Here is a 15,293-nt window from a genome sequence, read left to right on the forward strand (position 1 = left end):
TTTGTATATATATCAGGGTAGATTCATTTTAGGTTCTGCACCCATTTGGCATGCAGTGGTGGCTGCTGTGACGGGTGTACTGTTTACATTTCCCAGAAATACATTTCTCAGAAAGCATTCAGAACAATACTGGTCCATTGACATGCTCTGTAAAACAAGATTTTGTGACTAAACATGTTTGGAGTGTGGATTTGCTGTCCTGCAACTTAGAGATGACCAGTTCACATTAGAGCTATTTGTGTTTCATTTTATGTGTCAACAGTCTATTTAATCACTTGCCCCTTTTCTCATTGGATTGTTCTTTTTTTCCCCTCATTGACTAGCAGTCACTCTCTTGGTGTGTTTGGGAAATTAGTCCTTTGTCAGTATTTTTTTTCTCCTATTCATCTGTCTTTTGATTTTTTTTTTTTGCCTTTCATAGTTCTTATATTTTCATGTAATCAGATTTGTCAATCTTTTCTTTTGTGTCATCTGTTTTTATGTCATAATTAGAAAATCTTCCCCATCATAGGGATTAGAAAACAAAAAACCTCATATTTTTCTATTTTTTATGATTTCAATATGTATGCTTAAATTTTGGGTCCACCTTGGGTGTATGTATGTAAATTGTGAGGCGGAGAGAATTATTTTTCAGATCCAGCCCATTACATCTTTGTTAATTTTTCAAAGAAACTATATTAACTCAATTCTCTTTTGTTTCCTCATTTTTAGGGAAGTCTTGAGATTTTTTCAGGACTGGGACTAGTGCTAGGGCCTCCTTTGGGTGGCTTCTTGTATCAGTCCTTTGGCTACGAGGTGCCTTTCATTTTTCTGGGATGCGTAGTTCTGCTGATGGTTCCCCTCAACATGTGCATTTTACCTAATTATGGTAAGACCCTCATTTATTACTCATTTTAAGAATCTTAAATTTAAGTATATTTATGCCCTTGTAGGAGACCAATTTAACATATATACACATTTATTTTATATAATCAGTAATAGATTTTTAGAGCGTGATGAAAGAATTGATTCTCTTTTCAGAAATGTTGCTGTAGGCAATCAGTGTATATGAATTTCTGTATGTCATAAATTCTTTCTGACCTTTAGAACTAGCAAATATTTAATTTCTGATTATAAAACATATGTGGGAGAGTGCGTATAGGTCAGTGGTAGAGCATGGGCTTAGCATGCCCAAGGTCCTGGGTTCAATCCCCAGTACCTCCATAAAAAAAGAAAGAAAAAAAAATGCAGTGCCCACCAATGTCTTCTTGGTTTTAATTAAAGATTCACCATCTTTTTACAAGTCTCAGTGAGAAGAGGGCAGGGTCAGACCTTCCTTCCCCATGGTCCTTGAAGCTGTGTGTGCAGCAGAGCTCAAGTGCCAGGACACAGGACCACATCAGGCAGTGATGGGGAGTCATCTTGGCTTCAAAGCTTCTGCCCCATAGGAGTCAACCAATCCTGTAATGACACCATGGGCACAACTGCCAGGGTCTCCATGAGGCACGTGCTGGGTACAGGAGTCAGCCCACTCAGGGAGGCACAAAGCATCACATATTTGTGATTTGTTTCTAGTTCCTTCTGTACAAGAGAAATTTACCAGCCAGGAGTTATTTTCATCGTAAGCAAGATTGCCTAGTAACGTGGTTGGCATTTTACCCTTATCAGATTGTGAGTGGAACAGAGCTAGAGAGTTAACTAGAGAGTGGGAGGAGAGCCTGTCCTCTTTCTGCGTGTGGTGATGCTTGTTTCTGTAGTAGGGCATCCTGACCTGTGCTCGGACTTGGCTCACAGAGGAAAACGAGGCTATTAACTAAGGAACTGAGACACCGGATCAGATTTTCATGCAGCAGGAGAAAGAATTGGGTTAACTCTTTATCAACAAGTATAGGGGGGAATAAAGTTTTGTTTACTAATTAATCATGGACATGATATTTAGAACCACCATTAGGTGTTTAGGTCTGTGGTTAGGTGCTGACTGGCCCCAACATCAGTTGTTCTTTGGGTCCTGGCTTTCCTCATCTCTACCCCTCACCCCTACAACTTGGGATCTTTTGCAGCCCCTCTGATCACTGCCAGCCTACTTACTTGGTACTTATTTCTTTTCATTTCTGTTATTCCTCAATCAGAATTTCCCTGCATCTTCAATGAACTTGACAAAGTCCCAGTTAGCTATGTTTTTATGAACAGAATGGTTTGACAAACTTACTGTTTATTCACAGAAGGATCTTATATTTAGTTTTCCAAAAACTAGTATTTTTTTATTTAAAAAACTCAAAAATTGATAATGTTAGGGTTATAAATATAGATTTAGGTGTTCCCATTCAGGAGTATCTTTAAAAATTTTTGTTTTAGGAGAGCTTATAGATAGAAACTAGAAAATTACATTTTCTTTTATTTTGGTGACATTGGCAAAATTTTGTGTTCTATAAGTTCTGCCCCACTCATGTACCTCCTTCCAGACCCATGAACAATGTGGCCTTAGGTTTGGGTGGCTAAGAGTCAACTTTAGTCCCCGACTTCCCACCATTCCCCCAACAGCAATGCAACTTCTTCACCATCCTGAGCACCAGGCATGATTGTTTCCAAGTCTCCAATCATAGCCTATAAATTCCCCTCATCCTTTTTATCTTCTCACCAAGTCCCCTCTTGTGTATATACTGAAGAAATATTTCTAAAACACAGTCACGTACATGACAATTCTCTTAAGAAAAATCCCTAAATCCATGAAGTGTGAGCTTTAGTTTGAAAGCCACTAGGAGCTGTTGTTAGATTTCAGCAGGTGAGTCACATGAACCAGAAAATCTCCCCTTCTATTCTAACTCCTAAGCATCCTTCAAAACTTAATTTGTATGACCTCTTCTGGGAAGTTTTTCTGAACCTTCTCAATCATTAATCTAAATGCTGAATAAGGAGTACTGCAGTGCTCAGCGTTTTTCTTGCCCCTTCACACCTGAGGGGTGCTCCCCTTCCCTGACTTTAACAGCCTCTGTGTGGCAGGCATTGTCAGCCTCGAAGTCATGTCCCTCCAAGGAGAATGTACCAGAATTAGGGGTAGCAGAGAGAGTGCCTGAGTAGCTTGGAAAGGCTCCCTAGGTGATTTGCCATGTGTCTCTTGAAGCAGATACCACTCTTAAGTTTTCATTATTTCAACAGTTTAACTCATTATGTGTTCATTTTATATATGTTCTTATTGTGGTAATTCCCTTTCCCACTTCAGATTTAAAATAATTAGTTATTTCTCGGGCTTCTTAGTATATTTTATGAAGTCCTGCATAATCTCATCACTACATTCTTCTGGAGTGTCTTCTCTCTTCACTACACCGGTGTCTTCTACTCCACTCTCCATCCTCCACCTTTGCTTTCCTCCAGTTCTTTCATTTCCTCAAACAGAACAGTTTCTCTTCACTTCTGAGTCTTGAATGAGCCATTCCTGGATAATGTGCCTGGATTATTCTTTCCTCCTTCTTTGCTTGCTCATCTCAGGCTCACCCTTTGGACACCAAGTTAGATATGACTACCTTTGGAAATCCTTTCCTATCCAGCTTTCCCTGTGTTTTAAGGCACCGCTCTTATATGCTCTGACAGGTGCCCTCCCAGCTCCGTCCTGGCTCTCTCCACGCCTGAATGTCACCTCTCTGTGAAGACAGGGTCTGGGTTTATCTTCTTTGCTTTTTGTCTGCCCAGCATTTTGCATGCTACCTGACTCAGCATAGGTTCATAAATTAATTGGAAGATAGAAAAGTCATCAAACAATAGTAAACAATGCAAAATGGAATATAGTTTAGGTGCTAAATTACATGGCATAGATTAGAAGTGCAGTTGGAAATAGAGGTAACCTTTGTGGAATAATTAAGGTAAGAACCAGACTTTACAGAGTGAATAGAACTTGAAAAATTAGCAGAGGAAAAAGAAAGGAGTTATAGGATATGACTGGAGGCTTGGAAACAGCCATGCCTGGTGCTTGGGACAGTGAAGAAGTTGTGTTGCTGTTGGGGGAATGGTGGGAAGTCAGGTTGGCACTCAGCTGACCTTGAACACCAGATGAAGTTTACACGTGATTCACTAGCATCCCTTTCAATCCAGTGTTTTCTTTGCCAGCAGAAAAAAAAAATTGTCCTGTGTTCTTTGCTTAACTCAGATTCCTCAGCACACACGCATTGTTCTCTGATAAAGCTTCTGGCTTTTCTCATGCACCAGATCAAACTTTACATGTTTTTTGCCCCATTCGGGGAAGGCCTCACTGACTTCTAGGGTACGACCTATACCCTCAGCCCCCTTTTTCTCCTCACACTCTGATTCTAGTTGATTCTTTCTGAGTTTGAGAAATTATTTTTTAAAAAAACTGAACGTGGCGTGTGAGTTTGAATAACTTCTTTGCAAATATAGATAATATGCAATTTAGGCAAACTCAGAGATGCAGTTATTTGGATTACCAGATAAAGATGACCTTACCAATTTTGCTTTTCAAAATAGGTGAAAAAGTGAAGTTAAGCAATTTATGTCACTCTTAATTTCCTTTTTAATTTTTTCCCCAAAGAGTCTGATCCAGGAAAACACTCATTCTGGAAACTCATCACTTTACCCAAGGTTGCCCTAATATCCTTCGTCATCACCTCACTCAGCTCCTGTTTTGGCTTCCTTGATCCGACGCTGTCTCTCTTTGTTTTGGAGAAGGTGAGTAGCCTGGTGATGGAGACCTCTGCATTGTAGCAGGTGCACGTAATTGCTTCTCTCGGGCCCTGCTTAGTGGGAGGTGAGTGGCTGCAGGAAGGAGGCAGAATGAGAACTACAAACCAAGGCAGCCTGTACCTTCCCTGTGTTCCATCTCTGTAACTAGAGGTCTGATTTAGTGTAAATGAAAGAAGCCTTTCATCTGGTCTCCTTTTTTCCCAGAAGACCTCACTCGAGTCAGGAAAGACACTTCCTCTGTTTTGAATCCAGTGAGGCATTCGGGGTTCTTTGTGGCTCATTTAATGAGAGGTGTCCTTCTCTAACATCTCCTCTGGGTCCACTTACCTTTTAGGCTGCTGCCTATATTCTAAAGACTGTGGGCTATGTTACTCTGAGATGGAAGTAAGGAACCGAGAGTCTCTCCTGGTTTTTAGGGCTGAAAAATAAATACTGAATTCTAAAAGTTTGATGTCACAGAAATTTGTTCTCAGATAGTTTTGAAAAAAGATGATTAATAATGCAATAAATTATATTACCAATTCTGGTAGTTAATTACACTGGAGAATTAATCCGTGTCTGTAAAGACTGAAACCTGCTTGCTGCAGCCCGTACTGACTTTAGTTGAGGCACTAGAATGAAAAAAGCACAGAAACACGACCCCTTCAAGTCACTAAAGACAGTTTTCGGTATTTCACAGATAAATTTGGGGACTGTAATTTTAGTGTCTGGCCCAAGGTTTGGAGGATAATATAATATCACACTGAGGCAGTGAGCAAATATGAGGTAATGCATAAGAAAAATATTTTGGGTTTACGGTGATACATTCCATTCACATTATCAGCAATGTCTCTTTAAGAGTCATTTTTCTGTCTTTTTAAGAAGTTGTGTTCTGACACTGCAAAAAACTCATAATCAATTTCTCATAAACCCAAGTTGTTCATGTCTGCCTTATAAAAAATCTCAAGATTTTTCATGTTTTTTCTATTGCATTTTTTTCCTGTTGCCTTTCTGCTTTCTTACCAGTTGTTTGAATTGGCTATTTGCTGTCCAGTCATTGGTCACCCAGCCTTTTACTGTAGGAAGAGGTCCACCGTCTCCCCGGAATTGTAAAATCAGAAAAGGACATTTCTGACTTTCGTATCTTGCTACTATTGTTAAAGGGCTAATTTTTAGCTTGAGTTATGTCATAAAAATTATTAAAACATATACTGAAAAAAATATTTGTACTGACTCATAAATAGATCTCATGAGTTTAATTAAGGATTAGTTAAAGAAATTAAGGAAAATGGAAGCAACTCAGATAACCAAGAAAGGCGTTTATATCATGTTGGTAACGGTAACAGTAGCAGAATTGTGTGGTAGCTTACTGTTTTAAAAGCCTTTAAAAATATGCCTTATCATCTAACTCTTTAATTCGATATTAATATCCCTTAGAGATGGAAGGAAGAGATATTATTGTCAGTGTTTTTTACACCAGTGCACTTCAGTCTGTGGACTGTCAGCATCACCTGGGGGGGCTTCTCAGAAATGCAGATTCTCAGGCCCCACTCCAGACTTTTTGAATCAGAAATTTTAGGGCTAAGGTCTAAGACCCTCTTTTAACATGTTCTCCAGGTAATTTTTGTGCATCCTAATGTTTTACTTGTGAAAATGCTATGATTCATAGAAGGATAATAATACTGTGTTTAATGTCAAACACTACAAAGCAAAAAATCTAGGACTTCTGACCTCTGGTTAGATTTTTTTTTCCCTCATAGGGAAAAAGTAATACATTTACAAGAGTAAGACAAATTTAGGAAGGATGCTGGATGTTAGTGGTAGACTCGTGGTAGATATTAAAAGCTGAAGAAATGGTAGACAAGATAGATGTTTATCTTTAAAATGACTTAGCCATGTAACTTTAATACAGGATTTCTTTTGCAGTTTAATCTACCAGCTGGATATGTGGGACTGGTATTCCTGGGTTTGGCACTGTCCTATGCCATCTCTTCACCACTGGTGGGCCTACTCAGTGATAAAGTGCCGGTAGGTACACTTCATTGATATTTAAGGATTACTTTTGTATGTTTAGACTGGTGGTTTTCCAAATGTACTTCTGGAAATCTAGAGGTCCACTGATTAGAATTAACATACTCAATCGAAAAATTTTTATCTTTATTGAGGTCTAACTGACAAATAGAATTATGAGATAGTTAAAGTACAACATGGTAACTTGGTGTTGTATACACTGTGGAAGGATTCCCTCCATCTAGTTAGCACATCCGTCACCACAGTTATCTTTTTTTTTTGCGGTGGGGGAGTGGGGGTAGGTAAGAACATTTCAATTCTAATATATTCAATTTTTTGAGCTGATGGAGAGGGACCAGCATGAAGTGTCAGTATCTTCCCACCTGCCATCACCCTGAGCAGATTCACTTTTTAGTTGCTTCATCTGGGAAAAGGGGTCTTGTGCTAAAACTGTTGAAAAACGCTTGGATTAGACTTTCTAAAGGAAAAGTCTCCCTTGATGCAAAAAAAGTGGATTGACCTTAATAATTAGGGCAGAACTCAGAGGTAGTTAGGACTTGACCAGGTTGAGAGGATATAATTCAGTGTTTCTGTGGGAAGGACAGGATTGGCCATGTACATTGTACATCCCACGGCCTTCCTGATGGAAAATGCCTCTATTCTCCTTTAACTCGGGCTAAACCGTTCCGTACAGAACTAGTCCTGTCAGCGAAGTCTCAGGCTTCTCTGGCTTTAGTGCTTATTTTTGTATTTCCCCTCTTCATTAGATTCGTGCGTACATTTAGGAAGGCCTGTTATGTGGAGATTACCTAGTCATCCAGGTGACAAAAAGCAAGTGTCTTAAACAGTGTTTGGAGCTTAGTTTTAAGACATAGTGTTATATACCTGAACACATACTGTACCCCTGTAATTTTAGCCTGCATCTGAGTAGTTTATAAGGAACATTTTATTTGGTATTTGTTAATAATGTGAATTTTCTAGTTATTGCGTCTACTTGATTGTTTCTTGCAGTGACTGCTTTTTAAGTGTGTTATATTTGAAATAGTTCATCCTGTGCAAAATCTATGCTACACTCCCTTTCCAAGGAAAACTTGTCCTTGCCTCACTCCCTGCCTTGGGGTACATTGTCCTTGCTTTTGTGTTTACCATCTACCTGTTGTACATGTAAAGTTGTGTTTTCTTCACTGTATTTGGATTTTTGAATATCATGACTTGTGTTCTTCAATGATTTCTCTGTGTACCTGGATTATGGAAGATCTTTACCTCTGAGAGTTTCTTTGGACTTTCTTTACCAGAGTCTAAGGAAGTGGCTTCTGGTTTTTGGAAGCTTAATCACAGCAGGATGCTACATGCTCTTAGGACCTGCCCCAGTCTTGCACATTAAGAGGTAACTTTTTTCTTCTTTTGTATTTGTGGCCAAATAGCATTAAGAATTATTTCCAAAAATTTTTGGTGTAACACTGGAATACTTAGGATTTTTGTATCTTATTATTTAAATAACTACCACATTTAGGACTATACTGAATTGTTTGTCAGACAGTATTACTAGATACTTTCAGTGGTATAAGCAAACAGGGATTCCTAAAATCTGTTTCAGATGAGAAAAATGCTTATTCTCCCTTTGTGTTTCAATTGCACATTTGTACTTTATTTTAAAAATAGCATTTGTTGTTACCTAGCTTTAGCTAATAGTTCTTAGAATATACTTTTGCTTTTTCTACTTCTTCTTGCTCCTTGAGGTGAAGACCAGACCTTTTTTGTTTCTGCATCTTCCTGAGCATATCATAGCTGCTAACTAAAGCTTGTTTGTTACGATTTATTTGCTAAAATAAAGTGAGCTACTTAAGAGATTTTTAGGTACCTCTGGGACAAAGCATGATATGGAAAAAGCAAGGATTTCAAGGTCCTTCAGCTTTGGGTTTGCATTCTGGCTTTACCACTTACTTGGTATGTGGACTTGGGCAAATCACTTAAATCCCAAGAGCCTCAGTTTCCTTATCCACATAAAAGAGCCACCAATGGGACTGTTGAAATAATCCCTCTTTCTAGGCTCAAGATGGAGCCACTCTTTACCAGGCGAGGACCATGTCAGCAAATCAAAACTTAGAAAACCTTCACGTCCCTGTCAGTGCTCCTCTTGACCAGAAAAGCAGTCCATCCAGCCAGCCAGTAGTCCCCAGACGCCAAGCCAACTCTGGGCCTTCTCACCCCAAACAAGGTGGACTGTGTGGTCCCAGCCAATCAGATATTTTCTATTTTTCTCTTCCTTTTTCTATATTCTTTATCCTATAAAAGCTTCCTGGTTTCCATCCTATTTTACAGTTCTCCAAAAGGAGACCATCCACTTCCTAAAGTGTTTGTATCACCTAAATTGTCTTCTTTAATCATTTTTAATGGACTTATGTGGCAAGGTTGCTGCAAACAGTAAACAGGGTAATGGATAGTAAGTAACTGACATGGAACAAATCGTAATTTCCTGACACTTTCTTTACCACTTTCCTTCGGTGCCATTTTTCAGTCAATGGACTTTCAAAGCCAAGTAATCGAAGGAGCAATGTTAATATTAACATTTTAACCAATTCAGAAAGGATTTTATATGATGATAAGGCAGGTTGACTCTAGGCAAGTGACATGTGTGACCAAAGACATTGGGATAGCCGGATGAATTGATGTTTCACCTCCTCAAAATGTAAGGAGCTCAGAGGTGCTGTCACTGAATGAAATGGGATCAGATGGGAACAAGTACCAGACTTAGTCATGGAATCTGTGAAACTAACATCTGTGGGATCCTGCCTGCCCTCCTTGGCATGAAGCTTTGTTGCCTTCTTTACATGTTAATCTTTTTTTCTTCCAAAACTCTTGCAGTCAGCTCTGGCTGCTCGTGCTGATATTAGTCATAAATGGCATCTCTGTTGGAATGAGTTCAATCCCAACTTTCCTGGAGGTTCTCAGTTGCGCATAGTAAGTAACTTCCGTTGCTTGAAGAGCTGTATTGTGAGTAGCAGTAAACATCACAAGCTTTCTTGAATCTCTCAATTTTGTAGGATATTGGATATTTTTTACACTAATAAGTCTTCATGATTTCATGTCACACAATATTGTGATATAAATAGGATAAGCAAAAATATATTATGAATGAAAATATATCGTAATCTTAATACAGTGATAGGTTAAAAAGGGTTGTGGATAGAGGCTTGGCTTGGTTTAGACCTTGGTACAAATATACTTTTAAAAAGCCAGAGCACAGTGGAAAGGCCTCAGCATTGTTTCCCTCTCATGGAGGAGGTCCATACAGGGGCACAGAGTGACCAGGTAGGATGATTCCAGCACCAGTTCCGATGTGTGGGGTTTCCCCCAAAACCCCACACCCCCAAGCAATTCTCTGAAACCAGCTGGGTGTCCTCCAACTCAACTAATTCTGACACTGTTTACCCCAAGATAGCATCAGATCCCACAGGTTAAGGGCTCAATCCTACAAGATTGCCCTCCACTTCAGATGCTAGTTCAAGTGTGGGTTGTAGCCTGTGCTTCTGACCAACTGGCTGTAAATCTGAGGTTCCCACAACCGTCTCCTTGGGTTCCATTCATTTGCTAGAGTGGCTTACAGAGCTCAGGAAACCAGTTTACTCACTAGATTACTCATTTATTGCGAAGGATATTAAAGGATATGAGTCAACAGCCAGATGACAAAGGTCCATAGGGCAGTGAGTCCCAAACAAAGGAGCTTCTGTCCTTGTGGAGTTCGGGGCCCAGAACTTGTTTTTTTTTGTTTGTTTTTATGGAGGCTTCATTACATAGGCATGATTGATGAAATCATTGGCCATTGGCAAGTGATTCCATGTCTGCCCCTCTGCCCTCCCCAGAAGTGGCGGGTAAGGGGTGCCCGGTACTGAAAGTTCCAACCCTCTAATCACATGTTGGTTCTGGCAACCAGCCCCATCCTTAGGTCCAAAAGTCACCTCATAACATAAAAAAAGAAACTTTTTATCACTTTCATCACTTAGGAAATTCCATGAGTTTTAGGACCTCTGTGTCAGAAATGGATCAAAGACTAAATATTTATTTTTTATTATAAATCAGAGTGTCACACCAGATGTTTGTCACTTGGCCATCAGTTGTTAGCTTAGTAGGCATGGTGATGAAGAACACAAAATGAATTTGAGCAAGGAGAGTGTGGATGGCTCTCCTGTTGTCAATTCAACAGTTTCTCATAGCAGTAAGGAGCTGCCACTATATTTTCTAAAACTTGCCCATTGTTCTCTTTACACGTTCATCTCATCTTAAGAAATCCTCAGTTAATTATATACTTTTATAAACATTTAATGTAAGCAAGTCATGATTCTTAATATCATATTCTATATATGTAATAAAGTATTTTTAGAAAACTGTGGAGTAGGGCAGGTGGGGGTGTAGTTAGTTCAGTGGTAGAGCACATGCTTAGCATGCACAAGGTACTGGGTTCAGTCCCTAGTACCTCCATTAAAAAAGAAAACAAAACAAAATCATGGAGTAAACATAACTGTGAGAATGTCTTCAAATTAGAATAGCTTCTTATTTTAGAAATGGAGTGTTCTTGCTGTTGGGTTTGTCCAGATTATCCCTGTTTTTTTAGTTTATCTATCATATACTACTCTTTTGTTCCATGCAGGTTTCCCTTTTAACCACAGATAGACTCTTGTCTCTCTTTGCAGTGAAAATGGGTTTGAAGAAGGATTAAGTACCATGGGACTTGTGTCAGGTCTCTTTGGCGCAGTGTGGTCTGTTGGGTGAGTAGCTATTCTATTTCATTCACAGCTGCAAGCTGGAAAATAGTACCCCCTTTTTACAGATGGAGAAATTCACGCATTGAGGAGTCAGATGACTTGCTGAAAGGCACATAGTTCCTTTAGGGCAGATCTGTATTTCTAACCCACACCTCTGACTTCAAGATCAGTGGTTATACCAGAAGTTTTAATGCCTAATCAAAGTGATCTCATATACTTTGTCTTATTTAAGTGATATTTTAAAGTTCCTTTAACAGGAGCATGTCTCAGTTTTGAAAATATATTCATTTATTTATGTATTTGTGTATTTATTTTTACTATGTACTAAGCCAGAGGGATAACCGTATGCTGGCCATGTAGGTATCATCGATAAATATGTACTGAGTTATTTTAAAGACAAATACAGAGAAGGGTGGAGAGAATAATATAAAGATTCTTTTGAATACATGTCATCTTTTTTTATTTTCATGTAAGGCACCAACTTTTCAAAAGCAGTTATAATTTTAGAATTGCTTAAAAATTTTAATCATCATTATCAGGTAAAATATTTTCTTATACCTAATGCTCTTTCCAGGAATGAGCTTTTTTCTTTAGTATTTATGGTTTCAATATAATGAATTGGAGGGGTCCTGCTGCCGGTAAGAAGTAAGTCTTCTTTTTTGCACTATTTAATCATCTTTCTTCTTTTCATTGTTAGTGATTTTATAGGACCAACGCTGGGGGGGTTTCTGTATGAGAAAATAGGCTTTGAATGGGCAGCCACTCTACAAGGTCTCTGGGCTCTAACAAGTGTGAGTAATGAGTCTTTTACTTTTATTTTCCTTATGTTTATGGAGAAACATGACTTGGATAACTGACATTAACCAGTGCCTTTAATTGTGTTAAAGGGACTAGTGATGGGCTTGTTTTACCTGTTGGAGCACTCAAGGAGAAGAAGGAGGTGAGGTCAATTCTTAAGCTTTTTTTTTTTTCTCCCTTTAAAAGTTGGCTTGTAGAAGTGGGAAAGAAACGTGATTTTATATCTATTTTCCAGTCAGGAGATTTCTGGGTACCCTGAACCTCATCATTTGGTAGACACATTTACAGAATTAGTTGGGTAGAGATGTAGGTATTGAGTTTTTTTGTTTTTTTTTTAAGGTGATAAATATTGAGGTTATCTTCTTCTTCTTTCAATGTAGATCTAAACTTCAAAATATCCTCGGCATAGAGGAGGAACGGACCGCTCTCTTACCTGGGGAAATGTGACCTTAGGAGTCCTGACTGTTACAGGGCTGGGAGATGGATGCTGTTGGCCTTGGACCTCAGAGTTGGAAAGGTTTTCTTACTTTGACACACACAACTCCATGGACCACACACCAGCATCCTGGAAGTGTTAACATAATTTTGGATGATCCTGTGTTGGGCTGCACTTACTATTGTCCTGAAAAACTGGCCTGCTGAACCAGCCACATTTGAAACCTTCAGTATGAGAAGAGTTATTGGAAATCAGTGAAAGTTTGTAGGTTTCAGTGACCAGACTTGGCCTTGAAGATTTTACTGACTCTAGGTCTCCTGTTTTCTGTGTTTACTTTTTGTTCTAAGTGCACTGATTCTGTGAATGTACCTTTTTTATTAACAGGGAAAGAAATGAATTGATTTGATATGCTTAACAATAATATAAAGATAACTCAAAATATACAGAAAAATGACTATGAAATCAGTTTTACAAAATTTGCCTTCTCTGTGTCCTGAGATTTTTGTTTTTTGTTCAAAAGGCAAAATTCCAGCCTACTATATAAAACTCTATAGCATACCCTGGCCCTCAGCTCTTCTAAAACTTTTGTTTGTGTGAAAGATACAAGAATAGTATTACTTAACACTTTCAGTTTTATAACATACTTTGAATTATGATCGGGTTTAGAAATAATGCTTGGTATAGTGTTATTCATTTCCCTTAATGTCTTTGTTTTAGTTCTACTATATATATATAGTGTATGTGTGTATATATATATATATATATATATATATATATATGTGTGTGTGTGTGTGTATATATATATATATATATATTTTTTTTTTTTTTTAATACTCCTAGTTGATGTATCTCATTCCCAGAGCAAGTGAGCCCACAGAAATGCTTGTTCTATGTTAGGGAAGAGAGCCCTCTGACTTCATGTAAAATCCATGTTGTTGTTTGGTGAGTGAATCTCTGCTGTACAACTCTCATAGCTCCCAATCCACCTTCATGGTGTAGTAGCTACTTATATCCACTTTTTTTTTTTAGTAGAAGAAATGGTTTACTTACTTATTTATGAAAATATTTGTTGAATGCCTTCTCTGAACTGACACTGCTTGGTTTAGGGATTTAGCTGTGATCATCATAGACACAGTCTCTCCCTTATGGAGATAATAGTCCAGAGGAAGGGACACAATAAATAAATACCAGAATCTCTAATTATCATACAGAGATGCTATGGAGGGAAGAAAAAAAAAAAAAAACCTGGTGATGTGAAAGAGTAATTGGCTGGAGGTGACTAGGTGTGGGGATCCTTATTTAGATAAGGCGTATCCATGGAGGTGGGTTTTGAACTGAGATCTGAAGGAGGAGATTGCGGCAGCCATTCTGAGGGGAGAGCCGTCCCCAGCATGTGCGGAAGGTCAAGGAGGAGACCGTGGCCCACAGGGCTGGAGTCCAGTAAACCGAGGAGTTTGGGGAGGTGGGGAGGAACTAGCTTTTGATTGGAGGATGACAGAACTTGATTCCTGTCTCAGGAAGGTCACTGTGTTTGCATGTCAAAGGTGTGTAAGGCATGAGGGTTAGCAGGGTTGGAGGGAGGTCTTTGGAAGCTAGGCCTGGATCGCGGCGGTTAAATCGCCCTGGCGCCTCTCCAGTGCTTTTCTTCCCCGGGCTCAGGCTGCAGGCTCCTGCGGGGCCGCTACTCTTATGCCCGCTGGCCGAGGAGCCCACTTCTGCAGTTCCCACGTCTGCCACGTGGGGCCGCTAGGAAACCACCACAGGGATCGGCCGACGGCTCACAGCCCGGCTGCTGCGCCCGGGCTCGCACCGTCCCCGCTCAGGATTGAGCATCACTCAGGATTGTCAGCCCATTACCGTTACCAGCGCCGCTGACTGTTGAAAATAGTTCAAGGTCGACGCAGATTCCAGGCTTTCTGGCGAGAGAACCTTTTAGTCCCGCTCCCAACACGCCGCTGTCAACACGTGCTGTGCATACCAGTGTATATAAAGACGCTTTGTACAAAACCAACTTTGTCCCTTCGTCATTTTATAATTTTGAAGTATTAAATGACAAAAAAAAGTTAAAACTGTGAGAAAGGATAGAGGAACTTTGAACAATGAAACCAAAAGGCAGGTCAAAACTGTCAAAGGAAATCTCTATTTATGTTTATATTTTTATATATTTATATTCTTCTAAATGTAACAAAGATGCCCCGCTTAAAAGAACTTTTTAAAAAATGAGACTGACTGTAGAATATAATAGATAAAAAGGTATCTTTTATGTTAAATAAAACATGGCAACCTATACACATGTTATACAGATTAATCCAAAGGACAAATTAAAAGGACAAATAAAAAATCATAAATCTTTTTTCAATTAAAACTTAAACAATTTTTGATAGTTTTTAAAAAATTTAATTTTTTTACTTTTTATTTTAGTTTGGAGGAGGAGCAATTAGGTTTATTTATTTATTTAAATGAAGGTGCTGGTGATTGAACCCAGGACCTTGTGCATTTTAAGTGCACACTCTACCGCTAAGCTATACCCTTCCCTCCATGAGATAATTGTTGAGTCACACACAGTTGTAAAAATAATACACATAGATCATCTGTACTTTTCACCTAGGTTCCCCCAGTGGTAACATCTTGCAACA

General features: G+C 39.0%; 1 protein-coding gene across 11 annotated transcripts in view; it reads left to right on the plus strand.

Moving 5' to 3' along the window:
- SLC18B1 (solute carrier family 18 member B1) overlaps positions 1 to 13,331 on the plus strand; it is a 32,150-nt gene extending 18,819 nt beyond the window's left edge. For 7 of the 11 annotated variants that reach the window (XM_064486685.1, XM_031456352.2, XM_064486686.1 and 4 more), the window contains 9 exons: positions 712 to 868; positions 4,520 to 4,656; positions 6,577 to 6,678; positions 7,956 to 8,047; positions 9,526 to 9,621; positions 11,352 to 11,426; positions 12,121 to 12,214; positions 12,311 to 12,363; positions 12,602 to 13,327. In XM_064486685.1, coding sequence (XP_064342755.1) covers positions 712 to 868; positions 4,520 to 4,656; positions 6,577 to 6,678; positions 7,956 to 8,047; positions 9,526 to 9,621; positions 11,352 to 11,426; positions 12,121 to 12,214; positions 12,311 to 12,363; positions 12,602 to 12,668 — 873 coding nt within the window. In that variant the 3' untranslated portion in view covers positions 12,669 to 13,327. Of the gene's footprint in view, positions 1 to 711; positions 869 to 4,519; positions 4,657 to 6,576; positions 6,679 to 7,955; positions 8,048 to 9,525; positions 9,622 to 11,351; positions 11,427 to 12,120; positions 12,215 to 12,310; positions 12,364 to 12,601 lie in introns of all 11 variants that reach the window. The other 4 variants (XM_064486683.1, XM_010988688.3, XM_010988689.3 and 1 more) reach the window with 3 other exon arrangements.
- Positions 13,332 to 15,293: the final 1,962 nt, after the last annotated feature.

The sequence above is a fragment of the Camelus dromedarius genome, chromosome 6 (genome assembly GCF_036321535.1).
Source record: "Camelus dromedarius isolate mCamDro1 chromosome 6, mCamDro1.pat, whole genome shotgun sequence".
NCBI classification, from domain to species: domain Eukaryota; kingdom Metazoa; phylum Chordata; class Mammalia; order Artiodactyla; family Camelidae; genus Camelus; species Camelus dromedarius.